General features: G+C 40.7%; 1 protein-coding gene across 2 annotated transcripts; it reads right to left on the bottom strand.

Annotated features, from left to right (window-relative positions):
• Positions 1 to 2,800: 2,800 nt before the first annotated feature.
• Positions 2,801 to 21,903, bottom strand: arhgap32a (Rho GTPase activating protein 32a). Of its 2 annotated transcripts, XM_072464293.1 has the most exons (22): positions 21,762 to 21,903; positions 16,804 to 16,917; positions 15,598 to 15,703; positions 15,209 to 15,297; positions 14,956 to 15,040; positions 12,364 to 12,450; positions 12,094 to 12,231; positions 11,932 to 12,024; positions 11,245 to 11,367; positions 11,087 to 11,164; positions 10,808 to 10,889; positions 10,573 to 10,722; positions 10,116 to 10,218; positions 9,730 to 9,874; positions 9,480 to 9,562; positions 9,229 to 9,336; positions 8,980 to 9,125; positions 8,631 to 8,844; positions 8,099 to 8,247; positions 7,941 to 8,015; positions 6,208 to 6,786; positions 2,801 to 6,050 (listed from the first exon to the last, which is right to left on the bottom strand). In XM_072464293.1, exons 2-22 carry the CDS (start codon positions 16,890 to 16,892, stop codon positions 3,988 to 3,990), a joined length of 4,785 nt encoding a protein of 1,594 aa, XP_072320394.1. In that variant the 5' UTR covers positions 16,893 to 16,917; positions 21,762 to 21,903; the 3' UTR covers positions 2,801 to 3,987. The 2 variants fall into 2 exon arrangements, with proteins under 2 accessions (XP_072320394.1, XP_072320396.1); XM_072464295.1 differs by lacking the exons at positions 14,956 to 15,040; positions 15,209 to 15,297; positions 15,598 to 15,703; positions 16,804 to 16,917; positions 21,762 to 21,903 and adding an exon at positions 13,249 to 13,331.
• Between the last annotated feature and the right edge of the window lie 527 nt (positions 21,904 to 22,430).

The following is a 22,430-nucleotide window of genomic DNA, read 5'->3' as shown; positions in this document are numbered from 1 at the left end:
TTTGCTTTGTATTTGGAACCATTGGCCCAATTTATTATACAATCAAAAACAATTCATGGAGTCACAATTTGATGGGACGGAACACAAAACCGCCTGCTACGCACATGATGTTCTACTATTTGACCAAACCAGACATTTTCATACCTAATGTGATAAAAAAAAAAAAAAAATCCCCAAAGGATTGGTCCAATGTCTGGATACAAAATGAATTTACAAAAAAGTGAAATTCTCTCTTACTGGCAACCCCCTCTGACCTTTAGAATGACCTACCCATTTAAATGGCAAACGGAATCACTTAGGTATTTAGGTGTGGTAATCCATAGAGACCTATCAACTAGTCTGGAGAAAAATGATACCCCTCTTTCTATTAATACAAAAAAATGATCTTGAAAAATGGAACGTTATCCCTTAAGTCTAAGTCAAAGGATTGAAACTATAAAAATGAACGTTTTGCCCAGGTTTCTCTATCTGTTCCAGACTCTTCCGATTTCCATCCCAAACCGGCTGTTTGATGATGGAATGAAGCAATCTCAAGATTTATATGGCAAGGGGGAAAAAAAACTGTATCCGATTTAAAACTTTACAATTATCAAAAGAAAAAAGAGTCTGGGGTTTACCTTGTTTGAAAATGTTCTTTATTTCAGCTCAGATCACAGCCACGCTTTACTGGTGTGATCCAGAATATGAAGCTCAATGGAAAATTGAGATTAGTGTTGCGCCGGGGATGGCTTACGATCAAAATTTCACACCTAACAGCACAGACTCGAGATTTAAAGTCTGGACAGCAAAAGGTATGAAGGTCTTTTACCAGATTGTGAAGGAGAATCATTGAAAAGCTTTGATGAGTTGAAAGAAGCAGGACTTTTATGGGTATTAGGAGTTACATAACCAAGAAATAAAAAATTATGATGGTCATTATAGCCTTTTGACTGAAACATTCATTAAAGCTTATAAATCTGAACTTTCAAGGGGATTAATATCTAAATTATACAACTGTATCAACAATCTGGGCAGCCACTCTACTGATTACATTAAAGGTAAATGGGAAAGCACGGTCACTTTGTTCTAGTTGATGAAGAATGGGAAAGTGTATGTACATGTCACTGGAGAACCACGGGAGAATCACCTGTTTGGAGGGAATTCTGTTGGAAAAGTGTTGCCCTGCCCTTTACTCACAGGGAAATGCAAACTGTTGGAGAGGATGTGGCAGCCAGGAGGCAGATCAATATTATCATGTGTTTTGGGATTGTCCGTATTGGATTGAGATCAACAAAGCCTTACAGACAATTTATGACCATCCCAGTGGATTTCAGGACTATGTATTTGGGCCTCAGGAGTCCTGCCATGGACACACCCAGCAGCTCTCTCTGGAGTATCCCACAAGCGGCTACAAAAAAGGCAATCACAAAAAAATTGATGACAAAAAAGGCACCAACGATCTAGGACTGGACTATGATTAAAATGAACATATGTGAAATGGGAAAAAAAACATATTTGGACTTCAATGGAAAATGGACAAAATTTTACAGACTTTGGACAAAATGGGAGGGTTCCTCTCTAGGCCATGATTTTACTTTTTAAATTTTTTCTTGGATGTCTCCTGTTTTTATTTTGTGTCTGCTCTCTCTCTCTCTGGTCGTAGTTTTGTCTGTTTTTTTTTTAATATATGTTATTTAATTAAACAAAACAACACTAAAATAAAAATAAAATGTTCTTGCTACTTGTTGTTGCCAAAGAACTAAACATTACTCATTATCTTTTACATATACAGTACATCTTTAATGCCTTTGTAGTTAGTTTATGTCATATTGGTGAAATTCTTTGCTGAAACTCACAAAACCACCAAATTAAGTTTCTATTTACATTTTCCACAGCCCCTCTTCTTCTGATTTGGCTTTCTAAAATGGAGGCTTCTAACCTGATGGTGAAAGGCAGGATGTCTCAAACGCATCACAAGCAAGAGCCTCTGTGAAAAGCTGAATAATACATCGATCTAGCGAAAGATCTGGCGCTTTTCGATACAGCTATAGGACCACACTCAACATAAACCATTTCTACTAAGGCTTGTTCTCTTTCCGTGGGTCCGGTCTCCCATAAATAATTTGCCTTCAGAAGCATCAAAATTGCAACTTGTTGGTTATGAGAAAGAACAGTGAGGAGGCAGTTTGAATGCCAATGTGCCAATGAATAAACAATGGAGCACTACTACAGAGCTGCCAAGAGACACTGCCCGGAGCCCGCAAACTCCTCTAATGGGATTTCACCACAGAAGCAGCTCTTTAGTCCAGTGTGAATGAAGGTCCTGGCGAGCTATTTAGTAAAGACTGTCCTTGCCTTCTTTACTAAAAATGTTAATGCAGCAATTCTTCAAGCATTATGTGTAAGCAAATGGGACCGCTTATTGTTATGCCACAATTAAGAAATGTGTTAAGTATACGAATGGCTTCATTAACTCAATCTTTTGTAGTAGAGATTTGAGATACGAGTGGAAGATACTGTTACTTGGCACTCAGTGAAGAGCAAATTATCAGTGGAATTAGAAGAAGAAAAAAGAGGTTTGTAGAAAATGCTTTTACGCATTTGAAACACAAATCTTAACAATGGTAAGATGAACTAGTAACGAATACAAAACAACCTACAATATAATAAACCTTAAGAAATAATTTATTTTGTTTATTTTATCCCATCATTTTTATCCCATCATTTTATCCCATCATTTTAAAAGAAACACAGTATGATGTTATACTGACATCTAGTGTTCAAACTCTGTACTTATTCTAATGTTTGCAATAAGACCAACTTTCAATTCATAAGATATATTTATTCTGAAGACGTCACTAACTTAACAAACTTAGCGTGTCATAACTGAATAGTTTTACAGTCTAATATTCATTGAAATGTCATTTTAAAACAATTAAATTATACAGCATTTAAAACACAGTTTTTAAAAGGTTTCAAAGAGAGTAAAATATATATTTTTCAATCTTTGACAAAACCACAATGTCATACAATGTTACAAAATGCATTCTCTTCTCACAAATGAGCGTTATGTTTTTAGCATATCTTCATGTGGAGGCTTTGAACAAAACCTTGCATTATTCAGTGCCAAAGGTAGAAATCATGAGGTCTTTCCATCATTCTTTCACAAAAGTGCTTATGGAGGATTTTGTAATGCTTTAAAGCCAGTTGTATAGTACAAATAAAAATATACTGCATTGACTTCTGTATTCAGAGTCTTCACCAAGACAAAGCTGTCATCCGTACAAAGTGCATGTGGAAATATAAGCAGACTGAAAAACTATAAACACAATGTACATTACATTGGCCACATGATAGCTGTGTTATTATAAAACAAAAATGTTTATAATGCGCAAAAAGTGCTTCTTTCTTTTTTACACATTCTGAAATATATATGTAAAATAAACCTGTTGTAACTGGACTTCCATGTTGTTCAAAATAAATTGTCTTTATATAATGAGAATATTGGCATATTGGATTTGTTTCCTTCTTGTTGCACAGTTTGACACTTTCAGTGATGCTGGCAAATGAATTGGATGCAGCACCTAGAATAGGTTGTTTTCACAGACCATTTTAAATCAAAATTCAGAAATGTTGAACCTAAATTGAATAAGAAATGGACCCAAAACCTTATTTGATTTATTCATGAGCTCTCCAGCACAACGTACTAATATTACGACTTAAGTTTGCATGTTAAAAGTTAATTCAGCATATTTATTTCACTTAACAGTAGCAGTATTTGTTTCATGTTGTGAGGCAATCAACAGTGTTACCACAACGTAATAGTAGATACTTCAGCTGCACATTTTACTGGCCTCTAAGACAATATGAAAATAACCTATTCAAGCAAATCTCCCAAAAATTGAATGAATGAAAACCAAAAACAGTCTATTGGTCTGGCAGGGGATAAAGTGCTCATGTCCTTCCTTTGGCAGCGACATGGAGTTAAACGTATACGTTCCATCACAGTCAATCATAGACTCCACCTTCAGATCTAAGATAATAACCCTCTCGTCCCAGCGCCTTGGACAGAAGTCTGTGTCTGTTGGGAGTCATGCAGCTCTGCGCCTGCACAAACCCAGCCAAAGCCTTGTTCGTTCTCACAGGTTTTGATCTAGGAGCTGCGTAATACCCCTCCGTGAAGTCATGCTGCGTCGGCCTGACTTTGTAGCTCTGAGTCCTCCTGCCGGATTGAGAAAAGGACCCCGGGTGTTCCGGCTCTAGCTGGGTTTTGACCTGGTATTGGTGGGGTCGGTTGTCCCTCGTGCTCTGCGATCGGCCGGGTCGTCTGAGAATCCCCGGCTTCAAAATGCCAGAATAACTCGAAGCATTAGCCATCACGAGCGGATCCTGGTTGTAACCCTGTATATGGCTTTTGTGCTCGACGTTTTTGAGGTTAGGATAAGCCCTTTCTGGGAGCGAAGGGACTTTGTGAAGCTGTCGCGTGGCGCTCTCTTTAATGTGAATGCGCCTGGTTTGGCCTGGCTCCACACTCTGCCGATAACTGACTTGGTGTTTGCTGACTTCGGGCTCACTTTGCTGGGATAGGGGCGACGTTGGGGAGGTAGCTGCTTGGACACTTTCCATTCTATCGGCACAAAGCAGGTAAGCATTTCCAGGGTCGGACTTGCTGCGTGTGTGCACAATATCTCGGTTTGTCGAATTCGGGCTGTCAAATTGAGACTTCCCCCTTTCTCGACCATACGGTTGATACACGACTCTTTCATACACGTCAGCATCTCTAGCTTCGTAGACAACAGTATCGCGCTCTATGAAAAGCTCCCTGTTAATTGGCTGAGCGTAGTAGTCGGACTGTTCGTTTTCTCTAGTGGAATGTAACGTATAGGACTGGCTGTGGCGAATCCCAGTCGGTTGGCAGGGTTCAGCGTAGTATTGAGAACTGTCTCCTTGATACCGCTTGTGTCGCTGGTCACTCTCTAATTGGCTAGGAGGGTGCCAACCAGTTTCAACTAGTCTGGAATAAATTGTGTCCTGGTTCGAGGGTGCTTCAACGTAAAATAAAGTGTCCGGCGGCATCATTTCGCCCTCGGCTAACTCATAGTGGCTAATCTGAGGAGCGTGGAAGGATCTCGCTCTCCTGATTGCAGGTTGCCCCGCCACTCTGTTGTCTGACCTCTGCTGCTGGCTGTTTGACCGCTGAAAACCGCTTACAACGTGCTCATCTTTATAGTAACGTCTGTTCTGAGGTGACAAAGGGTATCTGGAGGCTAAAGCGCAGTAATGGCCCTCTGAAGACTGCCGGTATATGCTTTTTTGCAAATGAATTGGCAACGCTTCGGGCAGAGGGCAGCGAGGCATTTGCCGTGTTTGAATAAGATAACCGTAGTCATCAGTCGCGTCCTCTTCTGCGCTGTAGTGGCAATGCAGCGGGCGTGGGAGGACCTGCTCAATAGATGTCGGCATAGAGGTTTCGGCAAGAACTGCCCGGAAGTTGAAGACGTTTATAGAGTCGGTGTTGACGTAAACGGGGGAGGTCAAAGGGCTCTGAGTGGAGCAGACAGGCTGCGTAGGCGTGGACACTCCTACGCTCTGATAGGTCGGCTCCATAGGCATATCCTCCAGCCGCGAATCGTCCCTGCTTTCGTCCAGACTCCCTGATCCCAGTGGGCTGACGTTAGGTGTGAAGTTGCTCGAGCTCTCCTGTCCGTCGGTGGCGCGCTCAGGTCGGAGGTGGGCGGGCAGGAAGTGGGCGGGAGCGGGGTAGCGGTGGCTCTTAGCTGGGCTGTGTCCCGACGAGGACGCCTGGTTGCCGCCACGCTGCTCCTGTAAGTACACTTTGAGATCCAGCATGGAGGGCCTGGCGGGTCGTTCCTGGCCGGTCCCGTGGGACAGGGCGCCGTCCTGTCTGGGGAGGAGCAGGGGGTGAGGAGGGGTGTAGGTGTTTCTCCGCTGGGGGCCGCCGCTGGCCCTCTGCGCGGATTCGGCCAGGGCTAAGGCAAGCTTGCGTGCAGCGCTCATCAGGGGAGGGTGAGGAGGGAGAACAGAGACTGAACTCATAAGTCTATCTGTTCCTGGGGAGGCATAAGACAAACAACGCTACAGTATGACAGGACAAACAAAGCTATGGTCAAGACATGATGGGACAAGACACAAAAGCTTTCATAAGAAACTAGATAAGGATGTTTTTACCAACCATGCACTGGTGTTTGACACATATTTGACACTAACCTGGGTCCGGGAGGTCTGAAGCGTGGCTCACTGTGCTGATGGGGCTGCAGTGAGAATATAGAGGTCTACGCTGTTTTCCATCGCTAACGTCGCATTTATCGTCCAGAGGCGAAGGCGTACACGGGGAAGGAGACGTGGAACTGCCGAACGCCGTCGAGGAATTTTGAACATCTGCCTGCGTCTTGAACGACTTCTTCCTGAGTTTGGGAGATTTCAGCAACCGCTTGGCGTCCGCGTCCATACCTGGGCTGAGATCGGGGGAGAACTCGTCTGCGTTATTGTTGGGAGAGGAGACGGGCTCAGATTCGCTCGAGCATCCCGCACTCTTCTTCCATTTATTTCCACTCTTGCTGCACTGAAAAGACATGGGGTCAAAGTCCAGAGTGGAGATGCCCACAGCCGGCGGGCTCAGGTCAAGATCGTCCTCTTGTGGGTACGGCGGAGATGCTGGCGAGTGTAGAGAGTAAGGGCGAAGTTCTTCTTTACTTCTGGAGGAGCGCATGTCGTCTTTACTGACCGCAGCAGAAATAGCCTCGCTGATGGACCGAGGTCGTAGGGGCCGATAACTGTGATGATCGCCTGGGAGAAAGAAGACATGACGGATTCAACTTTAAAAATGTTGTTGGTGCTGCTTAAGAAACTCATAATGGATCGGTATTATCATTTTCAAGTAATCAGGTCTTTTTTTAACGGTTTAGTCAAGTCGTAAATTGGAATAACAAATAATTTCGAAAAAAAACACCAAAAAAACAGGTGAATAAGAACCCAAACTTTATGTCTTTGTATGTCGGCTAATACCGTATTATTTTTTTTTTTTATAGTTTTGGCCGGGGTGCGACTTATACTTATATCTATACTTGTACTTAACGAAATGTGTGGACAATAAAGGATTATCTTATCTTAAACTCCGGAGCGACTTATATGTGATATTATTTTCACACTTGCAACTGCATTTCATACTCGAGTGCGACTTATATTTTTTTCTTCTCTATTATGCATTTTTTGGCTGGTGGGACTTATACTCCGGTGTGACTTATGGTCGCACTGGAGAAAATGACGGTACATTGTCCCAGTGAAATAGGTTTGTTAAAAATGTACTTGATACTAAGTAATACTAGAACTATCATCAAAACTAGATGCTAATTTGAGCAGATATTTAGACTGAAAAAATTACATAAATGGAACAAATGTTGTGCTTTCTATTCTTCTTTAACAATGGTCTTGATCTTTAGCAGAACTAGTTACACATCACATTATAATAATATTTATACTGTCGACTATAGTTTTGAGGAAACATTTGACTATATATTATATTTGCAGTTTTCAAATGGGTAGTATGAGTATCAGGCCATTTCCTTGGTATCAAAACAGTTTGAAATGTTAGTATTGTGACCACAGTGCTATTCATAGTATCAATGATATAAGATAAAAAGCAACAGGTTGAGTTTAGAGTGAGTGAGTTTCAAAAGTACAAGTAGCTTCTTCAGAACGATTATGCTAAATATGAGTCAGGTGACAGTATGAACCTTAGGGGAGTTCAATGGACAAATAGGATGCTTAATTTTTAGTGCAGATAGCTCCTCCTTTCAGATATATTCCTTACCAGAACCACGTCAGAACTGCAGAAGCTATGAGTGGATGAGTGTCGAAAAGTATTCTTTCTAAAACCTATTCACTCTTGAGTTGATAGACTTCAACCTTCTTTATATCAACATCATAATAATATAACTTACCTTCGATATTGTGCAAAGAGGCCAGAGATTCTTCACTTTTGGTTGATCTCAATGTACCAGTGTCGCCTCTTCCACCTGCGTATGATATCAAGACAACTTTCAATCAAGACCACTATAAGATATAATGTATTATTAACGTTAGACACTTTCAAACTGACCCGGCAGTGCAATGCTCTTCATCTCGTTAGGCTCACTGGGATGACGCTTTAGTTTTCGTTTGGACACAGAATTGGATTTGCCCAGATGGAAAAAGGAAAGCCAGTTGCCGACAGGAGATTTTTTAGATTTGACAGGAGCTCGTTTAAGGCTGTTAGAAAAGAGGAATACTTTTAAACATGCAGTGAAATACAGAGATATAAGAAGATATTAGGGTTCTAAAAAAAAAAGATTACAAGGTACTAATTGATTCTAAAACTAGTATCAAAACTAAATACTCATTTGAGCAGATATTGATATAAAAATAGTTCTAGTTCCAGTATAAGAGCGCATGGCAATATTGTATTTAAAGCTACTCATTTCTGTTGAAAAAACATTCTCTTTTTAGTCATTTTTTTTTCCTTTTAATTCATTTTTTTATTTATTGTGGTACAGAGTATTGTATAATAAATAGAGTTTGAATTTTTGGTTTTGTAACAACATTTTGAGAAGTATGATACAGTTTATATTTTGGTTGCACAATGGAATACATACTTTTCGATGGGCAGGTCTATGACCGTGTGGAACTTCCCGAGCAGAGCTTCAGGCCCCTCTCCCACCTCGATGTAGTCGCTGTGGGACAGACAGGGGGTGGTGGCTGGAGACCCCAGCTGGGCCTGAGTACGAGCCTGGGCCTCCTCTAATGACAGTAATTTTGTGGATGGGGAACAGACCAGCAGTGATTTGGGTCTGGCTAAAGTGTTGTTCCCTAAAAATATACATTAAACATGTTTTGGTTTACAATGTATTGATTCATTTTTAACAATATGAATATCTAAGTATCAAAAAAAAAAAACAATCCAACATAAACTGCTAACTTTGATATTTCTTAGAGGTGACTAACCGTTGTTTTCACGTATGATGGCGTTGATTTTCTGACTGAATAGAGCCTCGGTGTTATTGAGGATGAACTCCACCACCACAGACTGGATACGCACCTCCATGAAAGCTGCTGTGCCACTAAAACAGGCCGACTCGATTTGTTTAGACCTGAAACACAACACAACAGTTTATCTTACAGAGAAGCGGTCTGGCTTTCAACTATATAAAATAGTACAACAAATGTGTATTTCAGTGATGTGTAGATGGTCACCTGAGCAGGTTAGGGGCCCAAACAATGGCCAGGTTCTTTGTGTGCATACTGGTGACTGGGCTAAATGTGGCCAGACAAGACAAGTGCCTCATCAGGAATTCAAGTGTCCTATAACAGAAGAATGATTTCAAAAAGAGGCCATAATCCGTTCTATTAGCAGTAAAAGGCATGCCCTTAAATTCATCCATTATAATAAATATAGGTATATGCACCTCCTGCCACCAGGGGGCAACAGATATCATTAGACAAACCTATAGTGAGGAGGAGGCAGCTGCTGGATGACATTGTAGATCTTGACTAGCCTTTCCTCATCAGTAGCTGCAGACACGGCCTCCTGAGCAGACAGAGAATAAAACAAATACAATGGTGGCAAAGAGAGTTTCACTGCACTTTTAAATTAAGCTTTGTTTAATCAGGTCTGCTGTGGCACATCCCCTGCTGTTCCCAGAAGGAGTGATGTAATGCAGTGACCCCATTTAAAGTGTGTGCTCTGGTCCTTACTGCGAATCGGTCGTAGAGCTGATAGGTGAGCAGCGGGTTGGGCAGCTCTCTGAAGTAGAGCTTACACAGAGAGCCCACCGAGTGGATGTCCTGTCTGAAGTTATCTCTGGTCAGATCCGGAACCTGCTCTGAGTCAAACTCATGTCTGCACACAAGCAGACAAGAAGAGAGAGGCAAACAGAAGCAGGCTTAGCTTTTAACTTTGGAAGCATTTAAGGCAATATGTAATCAAAATATAAAATAAAATGTCTAATAGTTTGCAGCTAAATGTTGCAGCCCATCATCTCTATGGAAACTGCATTTGAAAAGTATTCAGTTACTAAAACATGCAATTAACTGTAGATTACTGAGTTCATGTGTTTCCACATCAACACAAAGCGACTAACCTGAGTTTCTGGATGTTGGAAGATATCCCAGAGAGCCTGTATATTCCATCAACAACACCCTGCTTCTCGATAAATTCAGCACAGCTCTGGACGACCTGTGGGACTGCAGGTCAGAGAGGGTTAAGGGTCTGAGTCACCTGCTTTATACAATATAACCATGCTAACAATACTTCAAAATGTGACATTGACAAGTGACAAAGCAGAGACAAAATTTAATGACATGTAATAATAGAGCGTGTGGTACCCAGCTAGTCTTTAGGCCAACATTGATTTGCATTAAACTGCTAAGATGAAAACAGGCACTCAACACTGTGTGGTGTAAAATGAACAAATCAAAGTTGCTCAAGCGTAGGAGCACATGTCGAGAAATGTTAATTAATTTTAACTACAACACGTTCAGACATGACCACAACTGACCGCAGCATCAAACCTGCGTCTGTAATTAATGTGTTTGTACCGTCATGTCCTGAGTTGTGGAGGTGTTCACCCAGATCACAGCCAAAAACTCGTTCCCGAAGGATGCCTCGCTGTCGGAGCTTCTGGGGCGGCGGTCTCGACTTCATGAAAGTCCTCAGGAATGTCACGAGTTTACCATGCTTCTTGCACACTAATAATGCACAAAAAAATTGCATTTTAGTATTAATATTTTATGAGAAAAAGATGCATCTTGCCCTTTATCAACATGAATGTACCTGGCTTTGGCACCGAGCTCTGAACACTGGGAGGAATTTTGTCATTTATCAGCTCCACACAGTCAGAAGGGAAGAAACCAACCTGAAGATGGAAAAAATACACTTAAGCACATTTAAATGATTGAAACGATTATAGAAAAATACAAGCGTTCCTGTATGATGAGAAGGTAGACAAATACACGTGTGAAGTGTTTTTTCAGATTAAATATTGTAATGCGCTCTAAATTAATGTCACACAAAAAACAAATGTATCATCGTTTTTCTTTTCTTTTTTTTTACCTGAAATCCATGTTTGCCCCTCCACCAGCCAGTGTCTTCTTTAGGCGGCATGTCAATTACAGAAACAATATCCCCAACCTATCAAAAAAAGACAATTTGTAAAAGCTCCTCGTACGTATGAAATATGGGCAATAAAATAATCTGTATAATTATGTCACCTCAAAAGTTAACTCGTCTGTTGCCTGAGCGGCGTAGCGTTTGGTCACATGGGCAGCAGCGATGGCAGGAACGTTGATTGAAGCTTCCTCTGAAACTAGCAGGTGATTTCCCTTGTTGTCGATCTAACGGCGGAAAAAATTGGTTTCGAAAATACGTCTTCTCTTTTGCCTGCGCTTGTGTATTCACTTTCTTTATACTGCCAAACATTCAAATCACTCTTAAAGATGTATTATGTGATTTTTCTGGCGCAGAGTCACCTGCTTGTCTCCATGGAGATGTAACCTGTGGTAAATTCCTTCACTGACTCACTACTGACTGAAGCCTGGTTAATATGGGTAGTTATAAAAGTATCTCTATGCAATCGTTTATGCCACAAAATATCCCATTTTTCACAGCCCTTTAAAACTAGTAATTTGCATTAACGATTTTTGTGTTAAAAATAGTGACTTCATCTGCCTTAGAGCTCTGTCTTGGCTTCTTACATCTTTTTTTTATTCCAAAAGATTAAATGGGTTCGGTAATGCAGTTTTCAGAGCCAAAATTCAGTCCTTAGTTGCCATTGCTATCCAATTTTAAGACACCCTGGGTTGCTTTCAAAAGTGACAGTGTAATAATTCCAGCCTCCCCCCTACCAGAGCGTTTTCTAAGCATGTCCCAAAAGATGCAAATAAAAAATAAAAGCATACCTCCATCCATGTTAGCACCGGGCCACAGTTGATCTTATTGTCTGCGATGACTGAGAGGCGGGACAGGTACGCAGCCAGCATTTTTGTAATGGCCTACAGGAAACATGTGTTTATTCAGTACGTTTCAGCAGATGTGTCATTTTAAAAGAAAGTTGTGATCACCTCCACAATGTCCTTTGATGGGTCAAGTTTGGGCAGCTCAGTAAGTTGGGAGAAGCGACGGTCATAGATGCACAGGTGGAGATGTTTGTCCAGCACTCGGAAGTCTTCATACGACCTCTTCACCAACCAATTTTTCCCCTTGAACAGAGTCAAAAACAAGGCTTGATATGGGTGCCCTGACTGTTTGGTTATGGGTGGTTTTCATTCATTAGTAATCATCTGTTTAATACTAGTACTATTAGTGGAGGCAAGGGATTTTTGCCAAATTACCTGGCAGGTGATTTGAGCCAGGTAGACCAGGTCTTTGGAATCCAAATTTGCTTTTGGCCCTTCACTTTGATCTTCTTTGAGGACCAACTAAGACAAAAATGTGAAATAGGAAAGAAAGTAAGTAAGTGTTAAAACAACTGATACAAAAACATAATCTCTAAATCTCTAATGGTTTAATTTAAACCGCTGGGATAAGCGTGGGATGCAAAGTAGTTTTAACACACATTTGTTTCTTGTTGTTTTATTGTCATACGGCAGACTTCCAAAAATACAGTACAGAGGTTTGGGAACACATTGATTGACAAGATACTTCAAACTAAACTAAGGCCCGAAGCCGAGGGAACTTCTGATTATTTATAACTTGCAGCAGTTCCTCCAGATCCAATATTATACAACACACAGTGACCTAGTTAAAATAATACAGCAAAGCAGCCTAAAACTGAGACCACCATAAAAACTACTTACTAAACGAAGTATCAGAGAAACAGTTACATTTCAGACAATGTTCCTGATTCTAGTAGGGATAAAGTAAGTGGTGAATTCACAAAATGTACCGATCACAACATTTGAATGAATTCCTTGACCCGGTTTTGATTGATGAAGCGGCTTGAAAGAACGGCGCTCTTTAACACACCCTACAGTCTAGTTCTGGTGTACACTTGTTTTAGTTACATGTTCTATCCCTAGTTTAGTCTTCAACTGGCTGTTTTGTCCTAATTTTGGTGCGTGAGCAAGTTTAACTAACAGATAACACTCACTCAGTCATTTTGTCCAATTTACAGCACATTCAGCAAAGCACTCGCCACACACACATATCTTTGTACTCTAAAGGAATATCAAAACAAGAAGCTATCCCAAAGATTCCAAGTCATTTTATCCACCTACCTAAACAATTCCTGCAACTACAGCATCTGGGACCGCCACGTGCCTCTACCCTCGTGCTCAGCTGCCATCCCGGAGTTCAAAAACGTTCTCGACCAGACAAATAATGGGTTGACGAGTTTAAAATGCTACTCCTCACTCTCCTATCCCGTTACCATGTTACGTAAAGCGATCATTCACAGTGCCTTGGCTGACTATGAGCACTGGTCCATTCACCGCAAACGGAAATAATGAGGATGCTAAAGAGGAGTCTTCCCTCATCCCTACCTCTTCCATTCAATCCACCCCCAACTCATTATGCAACCCCCCCTTTCTTGTCTGAGCTAGTCTACATTCGCATCCCTAGTCATAAAGGAGTTGGTAGATATAAGGTCAACACTGACATAGACACATATTGCATTTTTGACCATTGGTTGGTTTTACATTGGTAAGACATCTCTCTTTACTAAATTAAGATACCAGAAAGTAGGGTTTAGTTGTCTAGACGCTAGAGATAGTCGGACCCTCATTTACAGGTTAAGGAGTGTAAAAATAATTGCACTTGACGTCCCTTTGATACTCGGACGTACCCTCAGTCTGCTCTGGACCCGGGCCTGGAGACAGTGTTAAGTCAGTCCCTCATGCCCACTAACTCACACTAGCCTTGTCTTTGTGCAGCACTCCAAGGTCAGTCAAACTGCCAGCTATAGCAGCTCACTTCCTCTCGCTGTGCAGATAAAGCTGTCATGAAGTCATGGCAACCGCAGCGGGGCAGTTTGGCCAAACAGAGCTGTGGCATCATGGGATTGAGGATGGGTTTTGCTACAGTGAATCACATGTCTGGAGCGTGGAGGGATGCATGGACTGTTTTTGTTTTGCTCATGTGGTCTTTTGTCTGAACAGCCAATACTCTCAGTGAGAGGTTGCTGCTCTCTGCTGGCAGGAACACTGAACTGCACTAAGGATGAACAAAGCTTTGCTGAAGTACTGTTTTGGAAAGACTGTTTATGGACAGCATTATTTTGTAAAGCATTACATACAGTAAAATATGTTTCCATCTGTGACCAAGTGAGTCACTACTAAGTGAGGCTATTGTTATTATGGTTGCATTATAGTACATAAGTAGTAATATGTGGCGGCAGAGCTAATAGTGTACTGTTATATAAAACCAGAGGATATTACTTTGTTTCTAGAGCAAAAAAAGAAGACAAAAAGCTGTGGTAACGTTTTATAATAAGGGGACATTATCATGCATCAACTACTGATATATTCATGCATTTATTTATGATGTATTAATACATTAGTTTACTGTTATTTATCAGGAACTACCATGATTCTATGTGATTTTGTAGATGACATTAAACCTACTATGAATAAATAACATTCTCCAATTTTGAGACCTTTTGAACAAATATGATTCATCTTGATTTTAAAAGTCTTACAGCTGTGATGAACTTATCCCTTATTATAAAACGTTACCACGGCCGGGTGTAGCTGAGTAAAAATAATCTTATTCTTATTATTAGTAAGGCTGTATTAAAATGTTTGGTAAATAATAACATTTAAATAGACATGGTTTGAAGATAGATAAATGTTACTTTGGACCAACTTTTACATATACGCTGGACTGCATGTTTAGTACAGTTTAGATGTTTAAATGTTCCCTCGCTGTGTCATGTTTCTGTTTTGTGTTCTTTTATGTTGCATATGAAAGTGAAAAAAACAAATCACCTGAACACTCCCAAAATCCACTGTTTCATAGTGAAAATGAGCACACTCTGCCAACTTGGGGAAGTGACCTCTAGGGAACGTCAACCTACAAAACAAAGCACACACATCACACATGAAGAGTTTCTATGGTGATTCAGGTGGACAAATCACATGGTCCTGAGAGTCACGCTACTGGCCTCTGTTACACTGGCCTGGATAAGAGTCCTGGTTTACAGCCCATAATAGCAGCAGCTCTGTCACAGGGAGAACCTACTTCTTCATGTTCTTGACTTTCATGCTGGCCGTGCTGACACAGGAACGCAGGAGGGGCTCTGGGGGCTCTGTGGTCCCATCAGTGGGCGTCTGTCCAACCAAAAAGGGCATTGTACATGTATTCAAAAAGATCATCAAAGTAGTCGATAAAAGCAAGTTGTAAATATACTGTTATAACTATCAACTAAAACAAGGGGTAGAATTTGCTCATTGAATTCTATATTGATATCTGTTTTTTACTCTCTAAACACTTCAAATGCATTCTTAGCAAAGCATAGTTGAACCCAATAACCTTCAGTGGAAATGAACAGCTAGCATGCTAAGGCTAACCCTGTCTGTTTGTACTGTGTGTTTTAGTGAGGGATGAGTCAGACTGGTGTGGGCATGTACCAGGGCACTGGGTGTCTCTCGTTCTTGTTTCTCCTCCAGAGGATTACTGTTGGCAGCTTGAGTTGAGCCTTCAGATTTGTCCTGGTCTGAACATGGCAGCACATCTCTGTACACAATAAAATACTTTATTTAATATGTAAAATCATGTTTTCTACAAAATGCATGGTTAATATGATTTGTAGTATTTTTGGAGTACACCAGAGGGAGCAATTGAGAGACAGTAACACTGTATTTTCTACTGTAGATATATTTATACAAAAAGGAGAATACATGTTTTGAGGATTGCATTATTGAAGATTTTATTTCTGGCTGAAAACCTAAAGTCAAAGACTTCTGTAGAGAATCAAAGCCCTTGTCTATTCGGAGTCATAAAGGTTATCCGCCCACAAGGGAATGCTTTAGAAATCTTCTACTTGAAAAGTGACTCAAATGCATTCAGAAGTGAAGGGTGAGGTCCACTGTGCTCAATTTAGTGATGAACAAAGAGAGGACAGACAGACGCCTATGGCTCATTGTAGGGACTGAGCCGGATCAGATGAAGACAAAGGAATGTAGTATCTACTGAAGCTTAATGTTTTTTTCTCCACTGTCACAATAATAACTGAAGAAGTTTGTGTTCACAATCGACTAGAATCTGATGATGAAACATTTTTGGGCATCCAAAGAAAATATAAATATTAGTAAGAATTATGTTATACAGCATTTCTGTGAGCAGTTGGGTCTAAAATGCATTTATGTATGTATTTACAACATAAACACAAACAAATATTATTTGTCCCATTTGTACCAATTATTGGTACATTTTTAAATATTTTTCCCATTTTATAAATGCCCATTGTAATTTGAGCACAGTCCTTAACAGTTGGTTCATTCTGTGTCAGGCATTTCTTTGTGAAAGCCTTTTTTCCCGCTGCCAAAAGCACATTCCAAAAGTATCTTCTATTTCAGGAGTTTAATGTCCCAGATACTTTTAAAGTCAAGGGATGTTAATGTTAAAGAGACCACCATTTTAAATTCCCAGTAAACCTACAACAATCACATAATCATGACATAAAGCAGCTGTCAGTTCATTATATTCCTGATGCAGAAGGGATGCTGAGCCATGTTACATCATATGAACAACATATCAGACTTTTTTGCTAAACTACACGACTTTACACAATTTATGACACAAGCATAGAGGTTAGATGCACGGTAATAACTCACCCCCCGAGGACGTCGCCACTTCCTGGTTCTCCCTGGGCTCCCTGGGCAGCATTCTCAATCACCGCGGCAACCACACATCCAGCCTCCATGATGGCGGCTTATTGCAACAGCCTGCTGAGGAGGACACACACGGAGGGAGGGGCAGAGATGGGTGTGTGAGAGTACGAGAGCACAGAGACGTGGAGCCGGCCGACGTCAACCCACTGGAGGCTGCAGTGATTCTCTCAAGGCTGCGATTCTCACACACACGAGCGCACACACACACACACACACACACACATGCCCCCGACGGTAATCTGTGTCGACATCATGACACAGAGATGAGAGCTGCTTCGACTGATAATGCATGCATGGCCTCCAAGTCTACACAGTATACAAAAGGTTTGCCACAGCCCACTAAACCATTAGACTGAGATGAACAGCTATTACCAATTCCATCCATTTAAACCTGTTCAATTATTTATAAAGTGAAGCCGTGCATTACGAATATTTACATGTCACAAGCCTTCAGAGTCCAAGAGTTCATTTTCTCTTTGATATGTATAAACATAGAACATCATGATAATGCAACACAAGATCCCAGTTATCAATAAAGGTAAATGTAATTAATATATATACATTTTAAGATAATCCTAAATGTAATCCTAACTGCATATTTTCACCCTGTAATCTGGTATAGTATAAAAATCGTAATATAGTACAGTATAAAAATATCTTATATTTTTAAGATAATCCTAATTGTACTGTATATAATGTATATTTTTTGCGAATATTTACATGTCACAAGCCTTCAGAGTCCAAGAGTTCATTTTCTCTTTGGTATGTATTGTAAAAAAAAAACATAGAACATCATGATAATGCAACACAAGATCCCAGTTACCAATAAAAGTAAATGTGATTATTATATATATATTTTAAGCTTTGCATCTAAAGATAAGGTTCAGTTTGAAATGAACTCGCGAGTGTCCTATGATAATAAGACAATTATTCAAAATACACTAGGTATGCATTGTACATTGTGGTGTTGAGTACTACTCTGTGCATGTAGGACAAGTAAGAACATCATGACAATAACATGGCTCAATCATGTTATGTTGTTGACATACTTGTTGTATATTTTTGTGCTCTTGCAGATTTCCACCCAGTAATCTGTTTTTATATGGATTCCTAATAGTATAGTATAAAAATCATATTATAGTATAGTATAAAAATCTCTTATATTTGTATACTAATCCTAATTGTACTGTATAAAATGTATATTTTGTGTATGGCTGGCATTTTATACCTTGCCTGGGACTACAGTTGGAAACTAGCTAAACTACAGCTACTGGCATATTTACATAAATGTTGATTAATGTGCACTGTCCCAGTTCATCTAAACTAATAATGATAATCTTGGCACAAATATTTTGTCTTTGCAAGATTAGACAGATCTTGTCTACAGTCAGGGACAAGATTCATGTCAAATAGCACTATGGCTGACTAAACTAAACCTGTGTGAATGTTTCCCTGTGTGAGAACATGTTGTGCTGCAGGGAAGGCTGACTGGTTTTGTAATTTGAGATTTTATGGGTTTCATTTCACAAGACTAAAGAACAATATTATATTTATGTTGATGTGATGCTTCATTTGTCCAGGAGTGAGCCATTGTTTCAAAGGTCATCATCTGGACAATGTATTAAAGTCGATTTGATTAGTTTTTGTAAAATCTGTCTGATGTTTTATAATCTATTGGATTTTAAAAGATGACGAATATAATGAGCTTTTAACCTTGTGTTTCCTCATCAATAGTGAAGTCAAAGTTGTATTTTGATTCCTGCATGTTTGGGTAATTGTGAGACTCGAATCCTGTTTTTACCTACCCCCTATCTTTGCCCTCCTCCCTGAACCTTAGTAGCAATTATTAGAAAGAATCAGACTAGATACATGTAGCGTTCTAAAATGTCACGTAGCCACTTTTCAAAAATAAAAGCATGTACCTGTATTTTCCGGACTATAAGTCGCACCTTTTTTTCATAGTTTTGACCAGGGTGTGACCTTTACTTATATTTATACTTATATACTTATGCTCATACTTACTTATACTCCGGAGCGACTTATATGTGATATTATTTGTTATTTTCACACTTCATTTTCACATACTAAAATGCAACTTATATATGTTTTTTTCTTCTCTATTATGCATGGGGCTGGTGCGATTTATACTCCAGTGCGACTTATAGTCCGGAAAATACGGTAAATGCTGCTGCTTATTTTGGTGTTTTGGTGAAATGTCACTGTGGAGAGACCTGTTACTAATATTGTGGTTTACAATGAACAAAATGCAAAATGACAATCTACGTATGTTATGGTTCAACACTACCTGGAATGAAGTGGAACACGTCTCCTTTAACAATTCAAAACTAAATATATCTTTTGAACGGGCAGAAGTTCCAGATATCCCCATAAACAGGCATGAAGGTGCAATGTCTGCCATGGCTTACACGGTGAAGACGAGATGATGTGGTGTGTGATGTAGCATTCACTTTCATACTTTGTTCTATGTCACACATTCCAGGGTAGGTGCATATCAGAACAACTTTGGGTCTCATTGGCTTAAAAATGCAGCATCACACATACCAATTAATCCCGAAAACAACCAAGAATATGGGTGACTTTCCACTGAGTCCTCAGATAACGAGTATTTCACCAGTGCTACACTTAAAAAACAATGCAAGCAAAGAGACATAACTAGAATCATTTCAAAAGCACACAAAACAAAAAGATCAGCAGTACCTTGTTCTATAAAAAGATCATCACGTGACTATAAAACTATAAAAAGCCTTTTCTGCATTGAAAAAAGGAAACAAAGGCAATCTTGACACACTGTGAAGAACTCAAACATGGCTTCTTCCTGTCGTTGCTGTCACTCAGAGGACCGATATAGACACAAGTCAAATAGATTGCTCAAAGATAATCATATTTTATGGCGGACAAATAAAGCAACACATAATAACAAAGCCTTTGTGCTATCGGATGACCTACATGACGTTTCTAAAGAAAAATAGGCCAGCCTACACAATCTCACCCACTCTTTTTAAAAAATCTGGTTTCAGCAAGGCCAAGGACATGAAAAAATGGCCGCCGACGTACAGTATCATGTATGTGTTTGAGGCAACAACCAAACAGCAGATGTGTCCAAATGAGTCACAGCTCCTTTATCACGTGAGACGAAGGACCACATAAGGACAAGGACAGTAGCCATCTTACAATACACATCTTACACACTGTGCCATTTGCTAACGCTGCATTGATGTTACTAATGCATCCTCTTACATGTTTGTGTGTGTGTGTGTGTGTGTGAATATAGTTCTAAATGTTGTCTTGCCCACTTATAATATCTTGTGTATCTACATATTTCCTGGGCGTTATTGGCAAAAAATAATCTCAATATAACAATATTCAGATGATATTTTGTCAATCCAGCAGAAATGTGATAAAACATTGCTTTAAATACATTAGTTGTGGTTTAAGTATCAAATAAATGTGAAATGACGGTAAAATTAGCAACAAAAGTGCAACATATCACCATATAATTTTTTGGGATTACAAATAAACTTTTATTTCTCAGCTCTTTTCATTGTGTATATCTTAAAACAACATTCACAATTATATCTATGTTTTGATTGCCCACCTCTAACTCATTGTTTAACGAATCAAGTTGCCCTCAGCAGATAGAAATGAGTAGGATATTACATAATAGGTGAGTCTATGTCCTGACAGTTCCTACACTAAACACAAGATGTAACAAAAATGTAGTTTAAATGCCTTCAGGAAAAACGCATGCATAATATAGTAAGAACACTGAGGACTAGCTTTAGCACAACATTGAGCGTGCCCCCGGAGTCAGTGACATGCTCAATGTTATGCTAAAGCTAGTCCTCAGTGTGGGAATGCAGTCAGCCCAGGCAACAAACATGGAGGCGAGAGGTCTGCGGTTGTCATGGCAACCCCCATCGTCCATCGCGGGGAGATATCATCTGGACAGACCTAGGATGACACAGCGACTGGGACAATTCCCTGCGATGAACTTTTTGACCAGCGTCTTCACCTTTTGCATATCCAATTGTGCTTTTGGTGCTGATGGACGACGGCTTCACTTGAGGCTGCTACGTTTGCACTGACGGGAGGAGCAGTTGGGGTCATATGGTCCGTTAATCTTCTTGAAATCTAACAGAGTGAGATTAACTTTATTTCAGCTCACATTGGGGTTGGTGACACAGCTCAACTGAGCCCGGGCGGACAGCCGGTCCGTGATTATGTCTGGGACAAGAAAGTATTTAATCAACAAATATTTAATCAACAAATCCAGTGGTACGTCACTGGTAAGGCTGCAGTAAGACCTGTTCCTGAAAAGTGAGCTTATATAGTAGCAGTAATTGTAGCGTAAAGTAATAAATAATAATACTTTGCTTATTGGTCCAGTTCTAGAGTTCTACATAAACTGGCAAAATAAATATCATTACGCAACATTCTTTCACAGATTCACACCTGATGTGGACAAATATTAATATCTCACTTCCCCATAGCTGCAAATAAGATATGAGGAAATGGAAAGGAAAACGATGAACAATGTTGCTCACAGAATGAAATATTAGTGAATTTAAACATGCTTACCACATAGACAGACGGTGCTCATTCTGACAACAGTAATAGCGTAGTGTCTGTTTGTGTTTGTGCGTGTGTCAGGTGAAGCGCAGCCGTGACGTGGAGCAGGAAGTCAGGGGGGTAAAGTTGCTCCTCTCGTGGACTCTGACCAGGCTCTGACCTGTTGGGCCTGACACATGTGGGCCACCTCTGCCAACTTCAAAGCTGATTGGCTGGATCGTTTTATAGCACCTCCATCACGGCACGTCGCGCGCGCCCAAACGAGCCACAGGGACGCCCCCCTCGTACGTGCCCCGGGACCCTTCGCTTACCTGTGGTGGTGCGCGTCGCTGCGGACCGCCGCCTCGTCCTCCACTTTACGCCGCTTCTTCTCGACGAGGGAACATTTGGTGCGCATCGCCGTGGAAGACCCGCGCGCGCGCGCGCGCTCACACGAAGCCGATCAGAACCGCCCACGTAAACGAAAAGGATGCTGCAGGGTTGTTGTTGTTTTTTTGTTTTTTTTTGTGTTTTCTTTTGGGGTTGTTAGTACGCGTTTAGTCTTCGCTGCGACATTTGGGATGAGCCGCGCGTGGGCTGTCTCGCTGCTGTCCGCCGCTGAGGAACTGCACAGCCGGCCACGGGAGCGCGCGAGGCATGACGGGGTCGCGCGCGCGGGTGGTTCTTTCTCGCCTCTGGGGGTCTCGGGTCCTTTTCTTTGTGACGTCCGGGCGCGCTGCTGGTGAATACGGTGCTGGTGAATGTGTGTATATGACGTGGAAAAGCACAGTGTGTGGTGAGAGTGTTGGGTTAGGTAATGCTTTACGCGTTACATAATCCGTGGAGGTGGGTGGCAGCAGTGGGCACCGGGCATCTTCTTCTCCAACAAATATTATATTACCCTTTATTAAAGAATCCACCACCTTCCCTCACCTTTAGAGCCATTTATGCACCGGTTAAAGCTGCATCCTATGAAATATACTGTTGTTATATTCACAAAT

The sequence above is a fragment of the Eucyclogobius newberryi genome, unplaced genomic scaffold, assembly GCF_026437365.1.
Source record: "Eucyclogobius newberryi isolate DKJ021-1_F unplaced genomic scaffold, fEucNew1.0.hap1 SCAF_10, whole genome shotgun sequence".
Classification (NCBI taxonomy): Eukaryota; Metazoa; Chordata; class Actinopteri; order Gobiiformes; family Gobiidae; genus Eucyclogobius; species Eucyclogobius newberryi.
This window is presented reverse-complemented; position numbering and strand designations above follow the sequence as displayed.

Bases quoted from the DNA above. Each gene is read 5' to 3' on its own strand.
- arhgap32a (XM_072464293.1), bottom strand. From the start codon at position 16,892: ATGGAGGCTGGATGTGTGGTTGCCGCGGTGATTGAGAATGCTGCCCAG. The intron at 15,704-16,803 runs GTGAGTTATTAC...TATTGTGTACAG, and splicing joins AGTGGCGACGTCCTCGGGGG to AGATGTGCTGCCATGTTCAG. The intron at 10,723-10,807 runs GTACATTCATGT...GTGCATTATTAG, and splicing joins GAGCTCGGTGCCAAAGCCAG to TGTGCAAGAAGCATGGTAAA.